Source organism: Schistosoma mansoni, chromosome 1 (genome assembly GCF_000237925.1).
Source record: "Schistosoma mansoni strain Puerto Rico chromosome 1, complete genome".
Lineage (NCBI taxonomy): Eukaryota > Metazoa > Platyhelminthes > Trematoda > Strigeidida > Schistosomatidae > Schistosoma > Schistosoma mansoni.
Genome location: NC_031495.1, coordinates 24,843,906 through 24,869,931, shown reverse-complemented (window position 1 = coordinate 24,869,931; position 26,026 = coordinate 24,843,906). Strand labels below are relative to the sequence as shown.

Below are 26,026 nucleotides of genomic sequence, written 5' to 3'. Positions count from 1 at the left end.
GAGACTCTAGGTGACATGGCTGAGAATCGATCACAATGGCGTAGGTGTATGCGCTCTTTATCTTCCCTTAAACCTTGAGATTAAAATTGCTCCATAACGTTCTTCCTTCCTATACTATATCCTTATGTACAACCTATCTTTTATATACTACCACCACTAAATGAACTATTTCTATGAATCCGGTGTTCATCTTGTTGTGGTCACGAGATATGGCAACTTGGACCGATGCATATGTGTGCCTGGTCCTACGTTGTAGCTGACTGACTGAATGCCGGTGGGCGGCCTTTGCTTCTCCACGAGGGGTAACAGATGTACTTAATGAATGAAGTGATTGGTTTGATTAGTTTGTTTACAAGTAATACGGAAGCATTCGTTCCCAAGTTTTTGTCCTAAATCTTATTTTAAATGAGGAAATATGAGGGTGAATATGTTCAACGGAAAGTGGTATTGGGGATTCTTATGTCCAAGTAAAAACGACACAATCTCAGAGTTTGTTATACAACTTAATGAAGACACTTATATCACTAATGCTTCTCTACGTTACGAAAGGTCAGATATTACAAAAGTCTTATCGCCATTAATTACATAATTGCATTGTGTTCTTTTTTTAAATTGACAATGTATTAGGAACAAATTGGGAATCGTAAGTTGTTATTTTGTTTCTCCATTTTCTTATTTTATTACGAAGCAAGTTACAAGATGTTCCTAATAAATCCGTCTCTTTTATTCATAGTTTCTGGATGTCTTCTACCAAGTGATTTGGATCCAATCGGTCGAAGACCATCACATCGTTTCTCTGGAATGTCATCTACTTTAGGTAACGAACTTTTATTTTCTGTAAGTTTTTGATCCATTTCGTTCAAAATCTTTTTATTTTCCTATGCGCAATGTATTTATTCAGTTTGTAGGCTGCAGTACTTATAAATAGATTTCATAATTGTAAAGTTGAGAAATAGTTATAGTTTCTTGTTTTGCCGTTTGCGCTTCAAGATTAATTGAATCTACCCCAAATGATCGTGTTTTTTTCTTCAAAATTTGGTATAAATCAAAATTAATTTTTCAAAGGTCCATGTTAAATTACTAGCTGGTTATTCAGCTAAGCATGTACTCTGTTACAAATTACTAATGTTTTTCCAGACGAAGTAAGGGTAAAAGTCAAGTAAAATTTAACTAGGATGGGTGTTGGAAAAATGCCTTTACGATTAAAGCATTCGACTTTCAATGGAATTCGTCGAAGGGTCCAATCGCATTTTATTTACCTCAGTTGTGGCACTTAGGTAATGTCCCTAACAGCTTTCATACAATCAGTGTACATAAATCCTGTACCTGGTAAATGTGTTATGTTGATACAGAATTCACTAATTAATTTAGGCTGGTTAAATCAAGTAGGGATTTTTCATAATTTCTAATAACGTGTAATTAATATCTTATTAACAAACTATCTTCCTAACTAATATTATCGCTTGAAGTTAAAGACTAGAGTAACTATCGTGAATGTAAATTGGTAGTCTTAGCGAATAAAGACTGTTTTTGATTAGAAGCTTATCCAGGCTGATCTTACCTATACTATCAATGCTTTGATAGATGTTTTTGAATTTCGATGAATTTTAGTCTCGACACATCTTCAACTACATTGAATATGTTTTTGAAATCATATCACATTAATATAAAAACGCATCAATGTCAAGTTGACAGATCAATATATTGCTTATATGACAGGAAATGTCGGTTCACGAGCACTGATCGCATTCTTAGCATACACACACACACACATCAAACTTGTAGTATTTTTCTGCATATCTGACTTAATACCTATGTTTAAATTAGTGAAAAGCTGAGAAGTATTTTAATCATTTAATAAAACAAACTTTTTAAGTAGATTTATCCTTTGAATTTGTTTTTCTGAATCTTTTTGGAAAATATTTGTATATCACTGACTTAAATCTTGCGTTTCTTTTTACAATGCATGATGTAAGTAAACATCATAAGACCAGATGGTGATAAGTGAACGTCGCAAACTAAATACTAAGGAAATATGTTAATGAACAGTGGGATAAATTACTTTTACTATTAAGGTTTTCATTCCTTCTAAAAAATTATTTGTATCTCAGGGAAAATCGATGAATGTGACAATTCAAGTAGTTCTTATCTCTGAATCTGTGCGTTTACAACAAGTTTTAGCAACTTATGGCATTATCACTCAAACACCTGTACAAGTTGAACCTATTCAAGTGAGTTGATTAAATTTTTATTTTATTCTTGGTGTTGTTGATTATTTACCTTTACGAATTAATTTCTGTCTTACCAATCACTCCTTATTTTTGGTTCAAATCACTAAAGATTTTGGTGAGACTATGATTTATGGACGACACTTTGAGCAATGCTTAAGTGATCTTGAGAATATCCACCTACTTACCAGGGTGAAATGAGGGTTCTAAATTCACGTGAGGAATCAGGGTTAAGATTTACAGTTGAAAGTTAGGGTTAGGCTTTTCATCACGAACTAACATAAGCTATAATGCCAAAATGGTATTTAGTCATATGGATGAATGAATTTCGCACCAGAATCCAAGACCTGCTATTTCGAATCTGACTGATTCGTCCATAAATTATAAACTCGCCTAGATTTTGTTTGAAATTAGGTTTATTCAGTTTTTTTAATCAGCCTGAGTACTACTTTCTTTTCTATAAATTTTCACTAATTTCATGAAATACTTTTCAGGATTAAATAAACAAACTCAGTCAATCCTTAATCACAGGTCAGTGGCACTAATGTATTGGTATGGTTTGTTTTATTTAGTCAGAAGGATAGAAGTTGTTGTTCTGTCCATCATGAAAGTAGATCAATCAGACAATATTTCTCCTTTTAAACATCATATTCACATGACTTTCTTCTTCTTCTTCTTCTTCTTCTTATTATTATTATTATTATTATTATTATTATTATTATTATTATCTTAATTAACACAACTCGTTTTTTTCTGTTATCTATTTTTCCACATGATTTATTTTATTAGCTTGATTATAACCCTACCTCATACAGGCGATTTTTATACTTCTTTCTACTTCCTTCAAATTTTCGAATTACTCACTTCCAATTTATTTAAGCTGTAACAATGTAACAATGTCTAATCCATATATTATGATATGCGTCATTGTGGTCACTAACATAGTATTTGTGGAATTATAATTTTAGTCACGTCGTGAATATTCTATTGGGATCTTTTGATTTTTAAAGTAGATTTTCATTGACAATATAGTTAAAGTTATTGGCTTTTGATACAAAAAATAACATTTTTCCCAATTTATTCATTTCTTAATTCTACTTAATTATTTCAAAATTGACACTCATTTCATAAGATGTTCCGATTTAGCCTTAGAATATTTTATAATTTTATTAATGCTTGGTGATACAATGTGTATATTATAATCTATGCGAAAGTGTATAAGGAAAAAGGAATCTTGTCTTGTTGGAAGTAACTTTGGAATACAATCAAATGGTTGATTTCATTTTATGATTATTCATCTATTGTAGTTTCTGCTTTGGATTCCATATGGACCCATACTCTCTCTGTCTCTCGATTTATAGATTTGGTCTCCAGATCAGCTTGTTCGTGTTGGCAAATTTATGGGTTGCAGTGAACGTCTAGGTCTATCTGGTCGTCCTCCTCGACCTTATGGACAATTAGGTACCAGTAAATTTTATAGGCAAGTTATCGTTTTGTCCAAGATCCATGTTTTGTAAATGATTGTAATTATCATTAAGTGAGGATCCAAATGTCTTGATTATTACAACTTAACGTGATGATACTGGTTAGTAGTCCATACTCCCCATGGAAACATAAATTTGTAGTTCTTTGTGATCTTAGCATAAGCTTGTGAAGATTCGTGGCTCAGGTAGATAGTTTCGGTGAAGTTTTGTCCTCTAGTATTTACTATCTAGCTAAATAAAGCCATGTGTTGTGAGTAATCCTTGGTAAAGTTTTTTTCAAGTTACTTTTTAATTAAATAAAATATTGTCATCCGTTTGTGTCTTAACAGTCTTACTTAGTTTTCTAAAGGTTTCCTAAGTATAATACTTTGGAGTCGTATGGACTGATTTCATTATGAAAGAAGAATCAACAATGTGAAAATGTTCGCTAATCATGTAAAAATAGTGAATACTTTCGTAACTTTTTTTTCCGATTATAAATTCTTCTTTCATATAATCTTTATTGTGATTGGTTAAAAACAAAGAAAAATTGTTCATCACTCCAGAAGTCGTTGAAGATCTGCGGCATGGTTAAACTTAACTGAAAGATCACTAAAGAAGAACTAGAAATCATATACAAACTGCCATTTAATTTATCAAAATAAGTTGACTAAAACATTTAACATGAATAAAATAAATAATAATAAAACAGGACTCATAATACTCATATTCTTAAGAAAGGAGGAGTAATTGAATAATTGTGCCTTTTTATTAGTTCAGAAAATCGCTGAGTAGAAATATCATTTTCTCATCTACAAACAAAACTGTACTGCCACTAAAATGTATGTTGAAGCATTGTGTCAATGATTAAGGCTCTTGACTTCAAATCGTCAAGTCATAGGTTTGAATCCCGCTCCACGTGCTTCGGTTTAAGTAACCAAGCTGTATCATTAATCCTTAGACTTAGAATGTAACTTGAACCCAAGTGTACGAGTCTGTAGGTGGTAAGTTATGCTAATAATTTACTTTTACTTACTTACTTTAGCCTGTTACCCTCAATGGAGCATAAGCCACCGACCAGCATTCCCCAACATACTCTGTCCTGGGTCTTCTTTTCTATTTCTATCCAGTTGCTGTTCATTCTTCTCATATGTGTTTCCATTTCTCGGCGTAATGTGTTCTTTGGTCTTCCTCTTCTCCTTTGGCCTTTACGACTGCGAGTGAGGCTTGCCTTGTGACACAGTTGGGTGCTTTTTTCAATATGTATCCTATCCACTTCCAGAGCTTCTTCCTGATTTCTTACTCCGCTGGAATCTGGTTTGTTCTCCCCGACAGTAGGTTGTTGCTGATAGTGTCTGGCCAACCGATCCGAAGTGTTTTGCGTAGACAACTGTTAATAAACACTTGTATCTTCTGGATGGTGACTTTCATAGTTCTCCAGGTTTCCACCCCATACAGTAGAACTGTCTTGACATTTGTATTGAAAATTGTGACTTCGGTGTTGTTTGACAGTTGTTTTAAGTTCCAGATGTTCTTCACTTGTAGATATTCTGCTCTTGTTTTGCCAATCCATGCCTTCACATCTGAATCAGATCCACTGTGTACATCGATGATGCTGCCCAGATGTGTAAAGGTTTTCACATCCTCCAAAGCTTCTCCGTCAAGTGTAATTCGATTGGTGCATGCCGTATTGTATCTGAGAGTCTTGCTTTTCCCTTTGTTTATATTGAGACCTACTGCTACTGAGGCTACTGTTACACTGGTCGTCTTCTTCTGCATTTGTTGTTGCGTGTGTGATAGAAGAGCCAGATCATCTGTGAAGTCTAAATCGTCCAGCTGCATCCTACCTGTCCATTGTATCCCGTGCTTCCCTCCAGATGTTGACGTCTTCATGATCCAGTCAATCACCAGAAGAAAGAGAAAGGGTGAGAGTAAGCAACCTTACCTGACTATCAAATGCTTTCTCGTAGTCAATGAAGTTGATATAGGATGATGAATTCCATTCAATTGATTGTTCCACAATGATCCGTAGTGTTGCGATTTGGTCAGTATATAATCGATCCTTACGCAATCCAGCCTGATGATGTCGAAGTTGGACTTCTTTGGAGTCCCTCATTCTGTTTACCAACACCGTGATGCCTCTGTTGTTATCACACTTGCTGAGATCGCCTTTCTTTGGTATTTTTATCAGAAGTCCTTCTTTCCAATCTGTTGGTACTTGTTCTTCATCCCAAATCTTGCTGAAGATAATGTAGAGCATCTTTGCAGTTGTTGCTACATCTGCTTTCAGTGCCTCTGCCGGGATGTTTTCTGGTCCCGCTGCTTTGTCGCTCTTGATTTGTCTGATTGTCATGCTGATCTCTTCAACCGTTGGCGGGCCAGCATTGATTGGGAGGTCCGTGGGTGCTGACTTGATGTTGTCTGGGTTCAATGGGGCTGGTCGATTCAAGAGTTCCTTAAAGTGCTCCACCCACCTGTTTCGTTCTTCAATGTTGGTGATTACTTTGCCTCTCCTGTTTTTCACTGGTCGTTCTGGTTTAAAATAAATGAAGACCTCCTAACTCCCAAGGCAGAGTTCAAATGGTTTGAATTATTTTTCTTGGTTAGCGTTTTTTTTAGCGAGTTAGTTTTCTACGGGATGGGGTCGCTAACCCTATGCCCAACCCTCCTCCTTTATCCGAGCTTGTGAGGGGCTCCAGGCGGAGTTATGCTAATAATTACCAACTGTTTATCACAGGTCAGTGTCTCTGTGATATAAACATCTCTTAAATGAATAAAATATAAATTGTCAATTATTGTAACTCATTCACATTAACTACAAGTTAATGTATGCAGTTTTGAACTATGCTGTTTATACGAAGGTTAGCGATACTATCTGGTTGTGCGGACCGCATTGAATAGAGTAAGGTTTGACCTTACACATTACTGATTAAAAGTCGAATCTTTTAATCACTAAGCCATTGATTGGTCTTTATTATTGATTAGCTATCAAGTGATGTAGATGAAGAGTAAAACGCACATATATACATTCACTACTAGTTTTCACCAAGTATATTTAATTAATCCAATACACTATATGGCTATTTTGATTGTTTTCAAATTAAAAATTGTTTTATTAAACATGACTAGAATGTTAGATTAGGTAAATAATGTACATAATTAATGTCTACAACTCATGTCAATTAAATTGGATTATCCATTAACAGTAGAAACTAACCATGTAAATCTATTAATGGATGTATTATAGTCATATCTAATCATATTGAATTTTCATCTGAATACAAGAGAAATAGCTGTATAGCATTTTAGGTCACTTGAATCTGATCGATAGAAATTAGTAGCTAATGCATGTATAATGTCCTGTCTATCAATTTGACCATTTAATAGAGAACATCGCGGTTCCTTTCATTCATACTTTCGCTGTCGATGTCACCAAAAAACATCTTCAGGTTTAAATCCGAATATTTACCAAGTAAATTATGTTATCCTGTTACTTTTTCATGAATACAATATACATGATCTTTCGATTTTACACTTTATCGTATTTTTTTTTCTAAACACTCATTACTTATCTTAGAATATCCGGTTTAACTGTTCTTTGTTATCCAATATTATTTGAATCTCAAGAGTTTTATCTACTTCATGATATGCAAGTGGTTATTGATGAAGCTAAGGTAAGTGAAATAATTATTGGCCAGGTTATTCTTTTCTTATTATTATGATTAATATGAAACACAAGGATGAAGTAGGAAGTAATATTTAGTATCCTAACATGATTAGATCATGTGAATTTGCTTGAAAAGAACTAACTAGAATGATACTTAATTAAACTAATAAACTACAAACACAATTTATAAGAACTTTCGTCTAAATTAGGGCGAATAGTTTCACAGTATTTGAGCTCCGAGTTGGTGTAAGACATTAAATAGGAATAATATATTTGTAAAATCTCAGCGAATGAATTTGAAGTAAATCCAACGTTTTGCCTGGCAATCTGGTCCAAGCTTTTTCAAGGAATTCCAGTACAATTATTCTCCCACTGGTAAATCTCAGTGAAATGTAGGAAATATCAAAAGATAAAAATATCTTTTGATTTCTGTGAAGATCAGTTAACGTCAATACTGGCTTTTAATTATGACTAGAATTTGTGAATGGGTAGAAATAATTCAGTAATCCATATAACACTGTATAATCTATTTTGCTTTATGTTCAGCCATTTAAAGTATCTAAATTGTGCTTTTGTTACTTTAATGAACGCATTTGTAGGTAGTAAGTAGGGATAGCTATGAAATTTAAAGCGTTTCAACAATTATGTCTATTTTTATCGTATGTTTTTGTCATTATTTCATTGATCAACTGTTAGGTAGTTTAAAACAAGACATATACGTGAACAACATTGTTTCCCATTATATTTTCATCAATATTTAATCTAATATACAATTATATTGGTATGTATGTGTGGGAAAAATAGGACTGAACCGATCAGGAAAATATGTGAGCCAGTAATACACAGCTCGTAGAAAATTAAAAAAATGTATGGTAGAATAAGAGTTGTAGTATTAGTAATGAAGATAATAACAATCAGGGAACATTCTTTTTCGCTATTCTTTTTGTGCCCAGCACTTAAACAATAACAGCTCTTTTTCTCTCTTGTAGAATCGTTTTTTCAATAATTGATCGTTTATATGTTTGGTTGTACAATCATCTATTTTTATCGACCTCTTTTATTTCTTCATTACAGACAGATTTTCTATTTTTGTCTAATTGGTGGAGATTGCGTGGACGTCCCACATTTTGTTTTCTGATGCGTGAAGATATGGTAAAGTAAGTTATTTTTTAAAATTCTATTCGGTATTTATGATTACATAACATTGTCATTAATTTTAATTTCATTTATCTTTTTTTGTAACCTAATATTAGTGGGTAATATTCCGCAAGTTTTGTATCAACACAAAAAACGTAAATATTCAACTAGGTACATTTCTATTTTCTAGAGCATCACTTATAAATAAGTGTAATATCAATATCACAGCAAAAACAATTCTAATGTGACATACAGACCATTTTTATAAAGCAGATAGATTAGTTAGTCGAGTCGGTAATTCTAATTCAAGCAAGTTAGCCATACATGTTCAATAATATTTCAATGTGGATGTTAATTGATTTACTAATGAATACTTTTATTACCTTGGTCCGCTAAACTAAATGGAGTACGAAGTTGAGTAGGTGTAGAAAGCCTTTTTTGGTGTATGTCAATTTCTACCAATAATTCTATTAGCTTGGGTGTTAATTTATTTATTCAGTGAATAATTCTATTTTCCATTTTTACTTCATTGTTACCTTCATTATATTTCCTTGATAGTTTGTATGATTTTGACATACTATATTTGATTATAATAATGTGATACAATAATCATCATTTATGTTTAAAAAGATCATGATGCATTACAAATTTAGCGGGACGAAATCTTTCTTAAACCAAGAGGTTGTGAATTGGAATAATTGTTTATCAGTTCGATTATTAATCGTTGTTTTGGAGATCTTAAAAACCTGGACTCAGTTTCGTTTCGAATGTTAAAATACCTTTACCTATTATTATTATTATTATGTTAGATATTATGAAAAGCTTATAATTCTATACATGTTTTATCCTATCGTTTATTTGGCCTGTTATTGTACTTCTTTCCTTCTGGTATTTCCTATTTTCCCTGCATATTTTCTGTGAGCTATTCTCTGGATTTTAATAGGTGAAAAATTTATGCTTGTAATCTGAATGAGATAATGCTTGATCCCCAGAAATCACGTGGTAAACTTCTTATTTTTGTAATTTAGTTGTTAAAATTTTAATTTCTCATTTTCACTCCAAAAACACTCATTATTACCTCCAGTTTGTGTTTCCAACCTGGAAAAGCCCTGAATGTCATTGGTTCGTTTTCTCTTTTACTACACTATTTTGTGATTCTGTTCATAAACGTTTTTGTGTTGTGTATATTAATTGTGAGTTGTGTATATTAATTGTGAGTTGTGTGCTTGTTTTTCGTTCTTGCGGGCTGCTTGTGGGATTATATATTTTCCCTGATGGCTCTGATCTTCTTCCTCTAGTTAACAGGGCTCGGGCGCAGAGAAAAGCCTAGCTTGTTCTGTTGTCGCGTTTCTGATTTCCATTTCGTTCGCCGTCCCAAGGTTATGTCGTAACCCCTCGAACATAGAAGGTTAACATTCTCTTAGAAGTCGAATGAATGTCTCTCACTGCCTTAGATACGTTACCACTAGCAAGGTTTTTGTCTTTGTGTAACCCAGAAAAGTCTACAATAATTTATTTGCCATGAAACCTGGCATGCGTGTTTGTGATAAAATATCATGAAATCTTTATATAACAGGTTTAATTAATCTGGTGACTACGTCAACCATTTCAATATCCCGTATTTTTAAAGGAACATTTTATGTACATATGAAGCTTGTAAGTTATTCACCAACTCATATCATTTATATATTGAATTAGCTACCTCGTAGCTTTCATAGGACAAGTGTATATTATAGCAGTGAATTATGTTTTGCTTTGGAAATTGTTTTAATTTAGGCTTTTCTAAAAAAGTAAGTTGCTGAACTATAAGTACATTTGAACTATCAGATGCAAATTGTAAAAATCACAATGAAACAGTTCTGTACAGAGTCAGTAGCCAGAGAATCAATTATTTAATGTGTTGAGCTTGTATAAACTTTAAGTTTTACAGTGATTTGGGTAAATTTTATGTGTAGTACAATTAGGTGTAGTAGTTAATCTTTGGAAAGTTTGTGATTTTTCTTTGTGAGGCTCTTCATAGAAATACTTGTTAGAAACTTTGATGACCATTTTCTACTTTGTTCTTTTTTGCATTTGATATAGATATTGGAGAGTTTTAAGTGATCGCTTTCTTTTTTTCTCACATTATAATAACATTGTAGAATAACGATTAACATCGTGTTTTGTACGTTTGTAATAATCTGTATTATGGTTATCATTTTTTAATCATTTTCCTCATTTGCTTTTAATATCCTTGATTTATATTAATAAGAAATAACTTTGTTCAAATAGAAGAAGAGACAGATCTGCTTTTTACGTGAAATATCTTGTTTCCCGTAAATTCTAAATTTTTTTTGTTTTTTCTGAAGGTCAAGAAAGCATATTTCCAAAGACGAAATAATTACGCTTCATTATGAAAATGTGCCGTAGTAGTGTGATTGCTTGTCTCCTAACCGACGTGGCTTAGGTTCATTAAACTTACTCGCTTCCTTTAGTATGACGAGGATGATAGAATCTTCAGTTCCATTACCTTATAAGTAGAGCTGAAAGTTGGGTACATGACTTAACATCATCGATGTAACGAGAGTGAAGTGATAACAGGATTAAACAACCAATAAATAAAAATGTCGCAGAAAACAAGCCGGGATTGGAGTTTTAAGGTTTTTAATGACATTAAGTTCAAGATTCAGAAGGAAAAAACAGATACAGTAGTTTCCGTATGTCTGATCTCTGAGCCACATAAATGAAATCTTCCTAGTATTCAAAGACGTTAGTGAGTTTCATAAATTATGAAAATAAAGACAAGACATCGCTGCATATCTCAAATTAATAGTCGGTTTTCTGTATCTGGTCAAGTGTGGAACATAATTCGACCAATTAAAGCTATATTAGTATACCATTGCTTAATACTGTTTGGCTAATCTGTGAACTGGATGTAATCCCATCTGAATGGTCTCAATCACTGATTTTGCCAGTCTATAAGAAAGGACAGAAATCCTCTTGTGACAATCACAGAGGGATCAGTTTGACTAATATAGTGTCTAAAATATTAGCTTCAATAATACTTGGACGCCTAACCAAAGCTCGTGAAGAACAGACAAGAGAAAACCAGGCTGGTTTTCGACCTGGACGTGGCTGTATAGACCAGATATTCACTTTACGTCAGGTCCTAGAACATAGACACACATTCAGACGTCCCATAATAGTAGTATTTCTCTACCTTAAGACAGCATTTGACTCTGTTGACCGTGAGGTTCTATGGCAGTGTTTGTCATTGAAAGGAGTACCAAAGACGTACATCAACCTTATAAAGACTCTCTACTCGAACACAACTGGCCGAGTGAGAGCTTATGGTAAACAGTCATCAGAATTGATTACCTCAATTGGTGTTCGTCAGGGCTGTCCACTCTCTCCATTCTTGTTTCACTTTGTCATTGACGTGCTTTTAGAGATAACACTTTCCTCATCTCAATCTCCAGGAGTTGAACTTTTACCGGGAGATTCACTTATTGACTTAGAATATGGTGATGACATAGTTCTATTTGGTGAAGACGCTGACAAAATGCAGAGTCTTCTGACCATTATAAGCAACAATGCAGGCATGTTGGGGATGCGATTCTCTCCCTCGAAGTGCAAAATGTTACTTCAGGATTAGGTTGCATCGACACCTGAACTAATGATAGGGAGTGAAGTAGTTGAGCGTGTTGACCGCTTCACTTATCTTGGGAGTCTCATCAGCCCTTGTGGTCTGGTGTATGATGAAATTCCAGCATGGATACAGAAGGCTCGTCTAGCTTACGTCAACTTGCATCATTTGTGGCGTAGGCAAGATATTCGTCTAGCAACCAAAGGACGGGTTCACCGCGTAGCAGTTCGTTCCGTCCTACTTTATGGAAGTGAAACATGGCCGATAAGAGTAGAGAATATTCGTAGGCTACTAGTATTCGATCATAGGTGTCTTCGAAGCATTGTTGGTATATCCTGGGACTCCCGAGTAATTAATGCAGTTGTTAGGAAACGGTACTAGGTAATGATGGGACACGTGTTATGTATGCCCAACCACCGACTGTCCCGACGTGCAGTGTTTTATGGTGTAGGAGTAGGTTGGAAGAAAGCTAAGGGCGGCCTGACCAAAACGTGGCACAAATCCATGAAGTTACTGACAAGTGGACTGATCCATGTTGGTAGGTGTAGACTACCTGGTTGGGATTCGCGAGATGATAGCAATCGATGGTTAGAGACCTTGAATGACATGGCTCAAAATCGTTTGCAATGGCGAAGGTGCATCCACTCTTTGTGTTCTGCCAAATTCTAATCTTCCGAATTCTTAATGTCCCTATTCTTTTTCCCTTTTCAAATTTATTTCACTGGATTATACTCCTTGAATAACATCTTCAAACCCTAATCTTTCGGATTACTGTTTATACTCTTACTACCTTTATCACTATGGGATTTGAATCGACCATTATATCTCTGTGCTAATGTGGTATGGCAACTTAAACTGATGTATGTATATACAAAGTTCTACGTTGTTGCTGACTGACTGACTGTTTGGCTAATATCAGCACTACCTAGCTAGGTGGTCACGCATCATTTATGAGGCTAGGTTGATTAGATTTTCTTTATCTGATGCCAAGTATCTTACATAATCACACTAATCTTGGTGATCCTTATTCCTTAGATTTACATTTGCTTTTGTTTATTTTCATCTCTTATATTATTTGCAGTAGACTATATTGATCCATTCATCATCTGATAACTTGTATCGAAAGTGAACTGTCACATAAAAACCCTTTTCTATACAATTCATTGTTTTTTTTTTTTAAAAAACTGTTTTCCTAATGGCTAACATGAAATTGTCATAGTTTTCATTCCTAACTGAGTGTATAATTGATATAATTGTTATTAGAACAACTATAATTACTTATCATTCTATTTAAATGAATAAAATTGTTTACCTCATGATCCATTTGTCATTTTCATTCATCAGTCCAAAATTTTTTCAACGTATTTTGTAAAAATAGTTACTATGGTAGATCGATACGTTGTTAAAATGTAAATCATTCACTAATAATTTCTAGAATTATTGGTTAGTTATTAGATTGATCAAATTTCAATGTTTATGATTGATGTGTTAATCATTTCCTGTTAATTTTTAATTATACATCAGTTTATTGAAAATTTGTACTGTTGTACTAATGTGATATGTTGCTAAGCAATGCAAATGTTGTCTTGCTTTATTAAATATTTTCGACTTACGAAAATTGGATTGAATATTCTCGTTCTGGCTGATCTGTTCCATCTCTCTATACACGCTTAACATCTGGTTCCAGTTCATGAGTACACACAGATTGGCATTTTTTTGGCGAAAATTTCTCCCGTTTAATGCACTCTACAAACGTATTAACTCTTTATAAATCCAATTTTAAAGATCAATCCGTTTATGTCTTATTTTGTATTCATAATACTAGTCAAATACTTTATATAAATTTGTTTCAAGTTATCTTTACTATTTCAAGAAGACAATATAAAACCATTAATTTGGCTGACATTTTAACATTCATTATTTTGGTTCCAGATTTTCTACAGTCCCTGAATTTCAACGTCTATACTCATATGTAATGTTTAAAAAAATCTGTGTCACAACATATGTTTTCTCAGTATACAACCAGAATATGTGAATTTCATTCTCTGGAAACTAATACATATTACTTGAAGGAACAGATGCAAATAATTGTTTACACTTAAACCTCGACATTAATGACGTGTCGCTTGTGAACACAGTGATAGCAAAAGAATGATTGAGTAGTTAAAATGCTTAGATTTCAATCAGAGTAGATCTCAGGTTCCACCTACTCCATTTTTAGTTCCTAAGCTTATACTTGGTAAATGAGTTGGGTTAATGTGATAATGAGAACTATGGGGACGGTGAAAATAGAGCTTTATTCAACTAACTAGTGCTGCATAAAATCAGACAATCATATATATGTATGGTGTATGGTAATTGTGTTTACAGATACGAGTAGTATCTAACGCCAAAAGTGGACTATCTGGCAGCAGAAGATTGAGAAGATCAAATTGAAAACAGCAGAACTGTAAACAGGGAGTAATTGTAATAACAATAGAAATGAAGGGACGATGAAGTTTGCAAGAGGCAACTGATGGAAGATCTGCCAATGATTTATTTAATGCATAGTTATCATATTTTATGAAGACACACTAATTTTACAATCAATAATAAATTGTTCTTCTCTGTCAGAGTTCTTCGTTCTTAACATGTACAGGTTTGTATTATAGATTTCTGATAAAAGTATTGTTTAGATGTTAAAATACATTCATAATGAGATGTGTATTTATATGTCTCAGTTCTTGGCTTTCAGTTTCCTTCACAATTTTCTAAGTTTGTTTTTTAGTTGCTATTTGTTTTGAATAATTGTAAATAAATTTTTCTAATGACTATTCTATTATATTCATAATAACAGAGTTCCGGGCTTCGATAAGTTGCTTCGTTTCCTTGTCAGCATGAAAAATGGAACTGTTCAGGAAGCCCATGTTGTTTTGGGACGTGCACAGGTAAAATTGTTCGTTGGGTAGTTTATAAATTTATCTTAACTCTCAAAGTTTCTGCATGTTTGTACATAGGATAAATTGTAAGCTTTATACCTGCTGACTTATGCTGCTTTAAACACAAATGAACAGACAAATAAACCGAATAGTATCCTCTTCATTTTTGATGGGGGTAAAATTTCAGATATATGTTACATCGTGTTCTTAACTCATCAGCTGGATATACTTACATTCCAATCCCGGATACATGTTTGTTAAGCCACCAATGTGTTATCCGCTCGGTTATTGGGTTATAGTGATTATCAGTTGCTTGGCCAGTCTATTTAAGAACCTATATGTTATTAGAAACTAGTCTATTTACAGACATTTGGAATTTCCTAATTATTAATTCTTTTCTGTTTACTTCAAGTTTCTAACGTTTGACAGTTAATAATATAAAATTCTTATGTACATTATAAGAACTTTAATTAAATTTTAGAAATTTGTTGCAAGTGGATTTGTTGAACATTTAGACTTTTTGCCGTATTGGACTGCTAAAGGTGAATATTTTCGTAGATTACATCAATTAGACACTGGACGCTCATATCAAAGTTTGGATAATCTACCCAAAGCAGTGAATATACCGTCAAAATCTTTAAATCGGTTTCAATCGCATATGTCTGACGAGGAGATTATTCGAAGTATTCATGCTATAGATAGAAAAGTAAGTTCCTCTTAACATTGACTTCAGTTTAGATAGCCAAGTACTATGATTAGCACCTACACTCAAGCTCTGAGTGAGCAAACCTGTTATTGACTATATGCATTGAATTTATATGTTTCTTATTGTGTTACGATAATTAACTGTCATATCTCTTAAAAGCGGGATTAGAAAGTTGAATGTTTCAAACAAAATCTCCACATATCTTTCACATAAATGATAATTGTGTGAATATTAGTGAATAGCTTTCATGTCGAATTCTCGATGTTTTAAAGACAATCTATAATCGATGAGAGTCCAACCATTTTGAAAATAAGACGATAGCATTCGTCGATCATCAAGTTATGTCACAAATTCACCAAACTTGGTTGAAAAAGTAGACTATAGTTTGAGATTCTCATGGTCATCGCTAGTTCTAGCACTCGATATAGCAAAATCTTAGTCTTTAGACATAAAACGTCTAAATCTCCATATAAACCTTCGATGATAAGTAATATTCGGGTTTATAGGTTTTGCGCGATTACTTCTTGTCTAAGTTGTATGTAAAATTGGAAAGACTTTCAATATTTATTGAGATCTTGTGTTTCAAAAATAGAAAATCTATAGATTATAGTTATCCTTACAGGGTAATTTCCCTTCTAGCTAAGTTAGCAATAACAGGTTTCTTTTAATTTTAATCTTGAATTTTTTTAATTTACACACTTGATTCTATTATTAATTTGTTTCTTCCCATAAAATATACCTTTTTGCGTTCCTTTCTTTCTGTTCAACTGTGTGATCTGGATGAAAAAAAACTTTATATAGCCTTTACAAAAACTAACTGATCAACAAGTAATTGAACAAGCTATTAAACCAGGAGATAATGCATTAAATTTAGCTTATCGAATTGCTGCATTACACGAATTACTAAATCGACATGGTTTGGATCATGGTTTTTCGACCGATCAGCATTTTCTTATAGTACGTGATTGCCTCACGGAATTGTCACGAAAAGCCGGTATTCAACAAGCATGGTAAATGTTTACTCTTTTTAAAATCCTGAATTTATGATAACTGAAGTTTGGAATTTTAAAAATTCTCTTTAACTATTACTTATTTGTGTATATAATTTTCCTTAAGAATGAAATATTCATCATTGTTACTTATCAAAATCACCTGTTGAAAATTTACTTTTACTGGTTGTTTAAATCTTCCCACTGATTTATAGGACTGCAATTGATCACTTTCTTTTTGGAATATGTGCATTCTGAGCGGATTGTCTCGATATGGCCTTCAATCACAAGCATTATAAGCAGACGTGGGTAGTGGCTAGCAGTGGAATCCAGGACTCGCGTTTAGTGCTATTTGGGTCTCTTCATGTTGGTGTGCCTGCATCCCAGAGTTGATGTTCACTCCGGGGCTTTAACTCGGTACCGTTTGCTCCAAACACCATCGTGTTTCTGTATTGTCTTTTGTATCTTTTCATTGATATTTTGGACTGGAATGGAAGCTTGTTGTACTGGGTTCGAGTTCTGGGGCGAATACCAACTGTGGGATGCAGGCACATCCATCGGACGAAACGTGGGACCTGGATTCCACTGCCGGCCACCATTTATCTCTTTTTATAAGACCCCTTAAGAAATTCATAATTGTGATAGAGAATTTTACAATCAGTTGAATGGCCTTACGAAGATTGGTTCAATTTTTATGTAGGTTGTATTTGTTACAGAGTAATCTCTCTTGGAGTACCAGTGAGCATTGAACGGCTGTTTTGTCTTAGTATAGGATTCCCCAGCAGAATGAATCCACAACTCCATCAGAGATTAAACTCAGAATCTTGTGTCAAAGGAAAATTTTAAGAGTGAATAGATTTTAAAATGATCACAGGATAACTAATAGCACCGTATCATTGTGCTCAGTCGATAATAAGAATACTCAAATTTTACTAACAATGCTGAGATTCTTTCAGAAACGATAACCGCTCGCTCATTTCTCCTAATTCAATTTTTCGCGTGACCTTTGGCTTCTTCTAATTAGTTGTTATTGCTTCTAGTTTGCTAAATTTCTACATGTTTGAAGGTCATGTTTTCGTCACTATGTTTATAGAATTGTAGCAGTTCGTTTTTTATCACTTGTCCTACCTTGGGTGTAAAAATCCATACAATTTGTCTTCTCCCTTTGTTAGCCGTTGGTTGTTGGTATGTTATATGTAAACTGCAGTTGTCGATTTCGAAGAAAATCGATGGTATTAGAGTAGCTCAATCGTTTTATCTAATACTGTAGGGATATACTAAATCCCAATGACAAGATACAACAGATTGTGCCAAATATTACTTGACTGGTAATTCTGAATAATTTTTGATAATTTTATAATGTAATCGCCTTGATTTATATGGTGACTATTATCAAGTAGTTTTGTGGTGTGTACTACTCATGTCGACAGACATAAGTAGCAAGCATCACCAATCGAAAGTGAAATGCCCGGCGGCAAAAGGTTATGAAGATCGAAGAGAAGAGAATAAGAACAGATAGTGATTGGCGTGGAAACGAAGGAACAATGAAGTCTGAGACAATTGGTGAATACTTTGCAAATGAAGTATTTACTATATGGTTCTCAGAATTTACTGATTCTGTAATTTTGTATTTGAATACATTTGGTTGTCCCCACTTGTATTCTCGTTCATAACAATGTTAGTTGTGCTGTTAATAATAACTTTCGTTCATTGCAATTTCCGCCGCTTTGTTGTAGTATGTACATATTTTAATTTCTCTTGTTTTATAACCCGATCGAGTGTTTAATAAGTGAGTGTACTTATTTCAATTGTACCACACTATACAGATTTTAACTGGATTGTAATATGAATGGTAGTTGAAAAAGATATCTGAAGGTAAAATAAATCCTCCAACTATTTTTATATTATGTATTCGAGACTGAATGAAGATACGTTCTGTATTCTTTTTTGAAAGAAATTGGTAATAGTTAACTAAAATGTCTAGAAAACGTTTCAATGATTCGAATGATTTTTTTATTTCCAAGAGAATTACTATTTTTAAAACTATACTCATTATTAATGTTAATGTGATTGAGAAAACATTTTAGCATTACATTGAAACAAAATAATGATAGTTCTTAATCTTGAATTGATTTATTGACTATCGTTTGATGTAGATCAGTGCTATTCAACTTATTATTAGATAAAGATAAGATGAAAACAGATCACGTCTGTGTTAATCAATAATTGTCGTCAATTAATGGCATCTATACTTTTGTTGATATCATCGTGTATTTTGATTCGTCATGTATATTAATTTAAGCTTGATTAAGCCACATTTATTAAGTCACTAATAGCTGGACCAAAAGATGCGTTTTTTCTGAAATCCCCAAACGAGCTTATAAATTCTCGTATATTTCCATATAATCCCTGTTGTTAAGAACGTTCAATAATCATAATGTCTGTATCCTACATCTATCAATTGTTAATATTTAGTATTATAGTTTTGGTTTACTGTATGTGTTTTTTTAATACAGTTACTTCTTAATGCTTTGTTGATAAAGTATGTTTTAAATAAGATTTCTAACTTTATCTATAATTTGTCAGCAAGAATATTCACCTTCGCCACGACCAATGTGATTATTATTTCATTCAGGGAAAGAACGTATGTACATATTTATAGCTTTAAGTTTCTATGTTTTGTAATCATGATAGAAAGTTTAATTGGCGTTTTCTTTCAATACTGAATATCTTTCTTGTTGGACTATTGAGATGATTTCCTTAGTATTGTGTTTTTTATCAACTGGATGGTTCGATTGCCAGCTTTTCACTGTTATTCTGGTCAACATCACATTAACCTTATTGAAGTAGAAGTGTAATTTTTGTTCATAATTATTCCATAAGTGTTAAGTCAATCGATTCCTATGGCTTTGTTCGTGACTGATTGTCATCATCATAGCTTTTGGTATCTTTGTATTCTTATTGACCTCTGATCATATGGTTGATTGATCTTTCCTGTATGGGATGATAAATGAATCGATAATGTAGTTCTTTATTGTTTGAATATTGACCTGAATAGGATGTTTCTAAAAGCATTATCTAGCATTATTAAAATTTCATCAATTCATCATATATAGCATTTACCATAAGTTTGTTTACTTTCCGTTGGAAGCCACCAACTATTTAAAGAGTACCACTACACTATAATTCAATATCATTATGTACGGCACAGCAGATTGTTTACTTGACTATCACTATGACTTGTAACAGGCTAAGTAACGTTTCTGAACTTCTAATCTGTTTGTGTTAAATTTTCTAACTGATAGCTCACTTCATTGCAATTTACGTCTCTGTGTTTTTCATACAGTAATGTTTTATGTATATATTTGTATATAATACTGTATGTATGTAGTATTCATATTTATCTAAAGTAACTATTGAACCTGTTCTTATCTTAACTAGTTAATAATTCATCATAAATCGTTATCTGCTCTTCATTGTTTTCAGGTGTGTAGTACGTTTATCTGCTGCTTTATTATCTCAGTTCGCTAGTAGTTTAGCTCCGTCATTGTCAACTATTCTCGTCTGTGGCAAACAGCTTACTGTTGGTATTTCACAAAGCTCAGAAGTTGTTGTCAATAAACCTTTAAATCCAGATGAATTACATGCTTTATTACGTGAAGAAGTTTATTCATATGATCCAGTACAGTTTTCGTTACAACAAGAACTTATCCTATCTGTTAGTAGTTTATTGACTACAAATAAAGAGTTGTTTGATGGAATCAAATTTATACGCTTTGGGTAAGTCAATTAACATCTCGTAAATAGAGACTTGTATAATGGATCGTCCTTCCTAACATATTTTCAAGCACTATATACGTATATATATTAAGCAGGCAGTCAAAAGGCAATGTACTTTTTAGTGATAGACAATGGTGGAACATTCATAGTCATGATCAAAAGATTATATGTTAGTTTAGTTAGTTATGGACTTGGGACAAATGTGTATCGTTCAAGTTGTTACCTCTTACATCACCACAAATTAGTAAGACGAAAATAAACTGTTATCATCTGAAGCGGAAATATTAATATGAGGAAGTATACTGTTCAAAACGAAAACAGGAGATCAGAGAATTAAAAAGTTTGGAATAGCATAAAGCTCTAAATCAACCGGAAAATAAATAATAAATACCAATATATTAATTGAATCAACTTTGAACTATTTTATTTTCTAAGGTCTGCAATCACTATCTACAGTTACTGTGCTCAATCGTATTTGATATTTGTTTGCTGTGATGATATATAGCCTTCTTGAACTGAAATAAACTTATTATTATTTATTAGAATTAATTTGTAATCAGTTGTTTCTTCTCTTCAATTAGAAAAGTCTGAGTAAACTGACGGATCTACATAGAAATGTCAAGTTTTACTGAAGCGAATCATTTTGAGTTATCATATTTCACAATAAAAATAAAAGTGAAAATCCGTAAAAATGAATGATGTAACCGCGATGAATATAAGAGAAAAAATGAGTTAAAAAGAGATTTTCTGCTGGATATTGCGATATAGAATTCTTAGCAGCAATTTCCTTCTCTAAAAAAAGGAAAATAAAATGAAAGAAACTGATAACTGGATACACACATACATAAGTTAAGTAGATAAACTGCTTGGAATTAATTGAATTGTTTTTACGAAGATTTGAATCTGTACAACATTTGAATCAGAAATGTGTTTAAGAATACATGTTGTTTACTAGGTCAGCTCTAACAGTCTGTTCGTCACATCGTGCAGTTGCTAGATAAGGTATTGTAGAGCTTTTATATCTTTGCTTGCGTGCATGGATTCTAATGTCTCGTTTTATCAGAAGATATACAAGAAGAGAGATATAAGTGAAGTGGATGGTTAGTACTTGATGAGATAGCAACTGAAAGGAATTTACAAGATGTCTATCCAAAACCATATTAATAATGGCCTCAAAAGATTCACTACACACCCTACTAACTGCCTTCAGCACTCTCCGAAGTACAGCGAATCCTTTCCCCAAACCACGGGAAAGAATATTGGAGATAAGAAAAGAGTAATAGGTAATATGCAAGAATTGACAAGTTGTAAAAGTAAATGTCGAGTAATTCCAAAAACATACAGCCTGTTGATGTAGTAAGTCAAACGGAAAACTTTCTCCAACAACAATAAAATATGAGAGGGCCAAGAGAGATCAGAGAAAAAGCTTATATCAAGGTAAATGACTTTTGACACTGTTTATCAAGGAATCTTCAATAATACATACTTTTGGGGATTCCAACTGGGTGTTTAGGTGCTGTTTCTGTCTCAGGCTAAAGTTAACCGTTCGACATTTAGACGGGTTGTGATAACATTAACAACAGACCACTATTCAATATGAGACGAGGACTCATTCATTTTAAGAGGATGTAAGGAGATAGAAATCAACATACATACAGTGAGATCGTCCGCGTATTTAACAAAAGTGTTTTCTTTGGAAGATAGGAGATCATGCCAAAAAAAGAAGATGGGAGGAACAGTTTCTTGTGTCACACTGTTAGACAGTATAGACGTTGAACACTTTCCCCCAAACACAGTGTACTGTTTTCCAGAGAGGTAGGAACATAGCTGGTTGGTTATCCAGCTGTCACTGCTGATGCTGATTAATTTTTTAAGTAGAAGTCGTCTTGGAATACGGCCAAAAGCAGAAGTATGGTCTGTCAAAGTTCATCAAACATACTTACTCTTCCCCAAGCTGCGCATTGTTTTATGATGCAGAACAACAACAGCATCTAAGGTGCTTTTTTTGCATTTGTAAGCAGACTGATATGGATCAATGTGCTCTTTTAGTTCAGGTTGAAGTGGGAGTAACAATAATATTTCCATCATTTTGAGAAAAGGTGAAGTTATTACTATGGGTTTAAATTTCACATCGCCAGACAATTTCTTATGCAATGGAATTATCTTTATTTTTCTCCACATTTTTAGCATGAGATTAGTTGAGAAGGATCTGTTAAAAATGCTCGTGAATGGATAACACATACGTATTTAACTTAAATGATTCATGAATAATAAACCTAGTAAATGTTCACTTTTCGTTTACTTCCCCATTTTCAGTTGGTTATTGGAGGCAATGAAATTAAAACTTGAACTAGAAATATGTTCAGATGTTGGTGAAGATTCCTATCATCAACAGGAACAACAACATCAAGATGATGAATTTTGCAAATCTAGATCCATCTATGAATCTGTATTAAAATCATTGGCAAATTTAGAAATAAATCCACGTAGTCTAGGTGCATGTCATTTGTATAGTTTGCCTCCATGTCAAGTTAAAGATTTATTATTACGTACATTGAAAGCTGGTCAAGAAGGAAAAACTAAATATTCACTTAATAGTCCTATGAATTCCACAGCAACATTTGCCACTACTACAACTGGTCATACTACTACACCTACTACTGTTAGTTTTAATTCTGTTAAACCGACTGCAAATAATACTCGAGAATTATCAGTTATCACTGAATGCGGACCAACGAGTAAGAAATATTGAGTGCTTGTTTATAAACTCTTGTGTTGGTTTTTTTTACATGAAAAACTTAAAGTATAGTTCTTATCCTTTTATTGTTTACTAATTCGTACACTAAATCCTATGCATGGATGAATTATGTCGTAGACATCATAAAAGGAATACTCGCCATATATAATGAAGTGACAGAAATTTGAAAATGTAGAAGCTACAGAGTTTCATGATCTTTAGCAGTCGATCCGGGAAGTCGTTAGGGATCAACAGTTGTTGGTACAACAAAACTACTTTTTATTATACAGTTTCATCTCATATGCTGCTTACTTTTTTGTTTTACTGATTGAATCCTAGCGTCGACAATAATATCGATTTTGAAAATTGACGTAAAAAGTAACCAAAGCATCGAAGCCATTGTTTATGGATCTTAACCGTTATTGATTGACTATCTCCACTGTGTCGAAATTCGTTTGTGGACATCAGAATCACTAATACAGTGTTACTGTTTTATGTGAACAATCTTTAGTGGATAACGATTCTAGAACGTGAATGTTTGTTAAATACCTTTCAAGAGGTTCCATCAAATTTGTTTCTGTCCAACCACGATGTTAAGTATTTTCGGCTTAACTGGACCAATATAAAAATGACCAGAAAAACAATAGACAATCTATTTTTTAACCATGTATTCAGTGAAATGGTGGAGAAGATTTGTAGCTCAGGTGGATGATTTTGATGGAGTTTTGTCCTCTGAGCTGGATGGTTTGGTCGTGGAGCTTTCATTGTTCTTCTGGACGACTTCGTCAGCACAAACTTCAGATAGAGGTGAAGTGTTCGAAAATTATGGACAAACATTGGACCACAAATCAAATCAATGGGAAATACAACCAAAACAAAGAAGTAAACAATGATTAGTTTAAGGTCAACAAAAATCAATCAACATTGAGTTGTACAGAACAAGCTGTGAACTGCATGTGCAGAAATTCGAACACTTCACTTCTTCATGAAGTTTGTGCTGATGATGTCGTCCAGAAGAACGATGAAAGCTCCACGACCAAACCATCCAGCTCAGAGAACGAAACCCCATCAAAATATGTATTCAGTGTTTTATGAGCTATTCTTGAGACCTAATTATTTGTTTAAGAATTTACTTATTATGAGATACGTGTATAGCTGATACGCAGATATTTTAATTTATAACAATTCTTCTCATGTTTGTAGTTATTAATCCCGGTTAACTATCGGATTTTGCACTCAACTCAAATATCTTCACGTAAAGGAATCCACAATATAAAAAATTAGTTGTACTTTTAGTTCAGTTAAAGTCTCACTAGTGATATAATAATTTAAGAGTTTTTAAGTTTTCTTTCGTTTACACATTGTTAGTAACTGTATACTCAGCTTACTCTAGGTAGTATTCCACTGAAAATATGTTTTCTTTAATTATTGGTGTTCTATATCAAGATGTTTCGGAATATATTCACCGAGCTCGTCGTACTCGTTTGCGTCGCAATATTCATCATGATAAACGTTCGCGTAATTCAAGTGCATTTTCGTCTACAGAACTTTTAGACATACCAAAAGCATTGTTTCAACGTCAATTGGATGGGTGTTTGGGCGTAGTACCTTCAACATTTTATCAAGATGTTTATTTTATTCTTGAACGATCTCCTCATGGTATATTGATTTATGGTAAACTTCTTCCACAGGTAAATGAACTAGTCTTTTTGGAGCATTTCCTTCGTTTTTGTTTCATTGTTTGTACAACCAGGTCGTACGTTTTACGTCTGAGCTAAGTGATAAATTTTGCATTCAGTAACGTGTATTTTCATAATCTCATAGATACTGATTGTTTTTTGACAATTAAATTTGTGTAGTGTAGCACCTCAGTCAAATGTGTGACCATCGATATGAGGAACTTAAAGTGAACATCGTTTCTTTTGGTTTATGTACAATTTAAATTCGTGATATGATTCACATGAATTCTTTTCGGCCACCCTCATATGATCAACTGATTTGATACAATATTAGAGGTATTTCACTAAAGAATATAAATCCACAATAAATACACTTATTCCCTCCATTAGATTCTCTCTTTCCCTTAGACTCAGGATTATTAGAAAACAAGACATTACTTGTAACTTCAAAGAATTAATAATTGATATATATATATATATATATATATAGTTTATAAGGAATTTCGTCTAAATTAGAGCGTATAGTTTCACAGTATTCGGGCGCCAAGTTGATGTAAGACATAAAATAGAAATAATATATTTGTAAGATCTCAGCGAATGGATTTGAAGTAAATCCTTACAGTCACTACATCTGATTTCATAGACACAATTCTGTTGTTCTTCTATGTGTATAGGATCTTTGATTCTTACTAGTTTTGATCTTAGGGTATTGTTTGTTCGAAAAAATACTCTTATATTTTGAATATTTAGGATTCTTCTTATTTCTTCTGAAATACCTTTACGATATCGGATCACCCATTCCTTTTTCTTTAATTCTTTTTTTTTATTATTAATGCTGTTTTTTCTTTCGTTCTTAATTATTCTTTTTATAAAATCCTTCGGATAATTGTTCATCATTAGAGTGGATGTAGTCAAATTCATTTCCATTTCTATATCATTTGGCTCAGTGACAAGTTTTCGAGCTCTTGTGGTCATATTTTTGGCCACTGTCACTTTAGTCGAGTGTGGATATACCGACTTAAAATCAAGAAGTTTCGCGGAATATGTCGGCTTTCGGAAAATACTAAATTTTAAACAATCATTATATTTCCTTTCAA

The 26,026-nt window shown here is 33.2% G+C and overlaps 1 protein-coding gene across 1 annotated transcript in view; it reads left to right on the top strand.

Annotated features, from left to right (window-relative positions):
- Smp_161680 (putative phosphorylase B kinase beta, kpbb) overlaps positions 1–26,026 on the top strand; it is a gene marked incomplete at its 5' end in the record, with an annotated part of 45,230 nt that overhangs the window by 14,533 nt on the left and 4,671 nt on the right. The window contains 11 exons of the mRNA XM_018793785.1: positions 734–837; positions 2,112–2,231; positions 3,590–3,708; positions 7,269–7,365; positions 8,433–8,515; positions 14,957–15,047; positions 15,520–15,744; positions 16,546–16,754; positions 20,220–20,513; positions 22,830–23,251; positions 24,697–24,941. Coding sequence (XP_018648263.1) covers positions 734–837; positions 2,112–2,231; positions 3,590–3,708; positions 7,269–7,365; positions 8,433–8,515; positions 14,957–15,047; positions 15,520–15,744; positions 16,546–16,754; positions 20,220–20,513; positions 22,830–23,251; positions 24,697–24,941 — 2,009 coding nt within the window. The remainder of the gene's footprint in view (positions 1–733; positions 838–2,111; positions 2,232–3,589; positions 3,709–7,268; positions 7,366–8,432; positions 8,516–14,956; positions 15,048–15,519; positions 15,745–16,545; positions 16,755–20,219; positions 20,514–22,829; positions 23,252–24,696; positions 24,942–26,026) is intronic.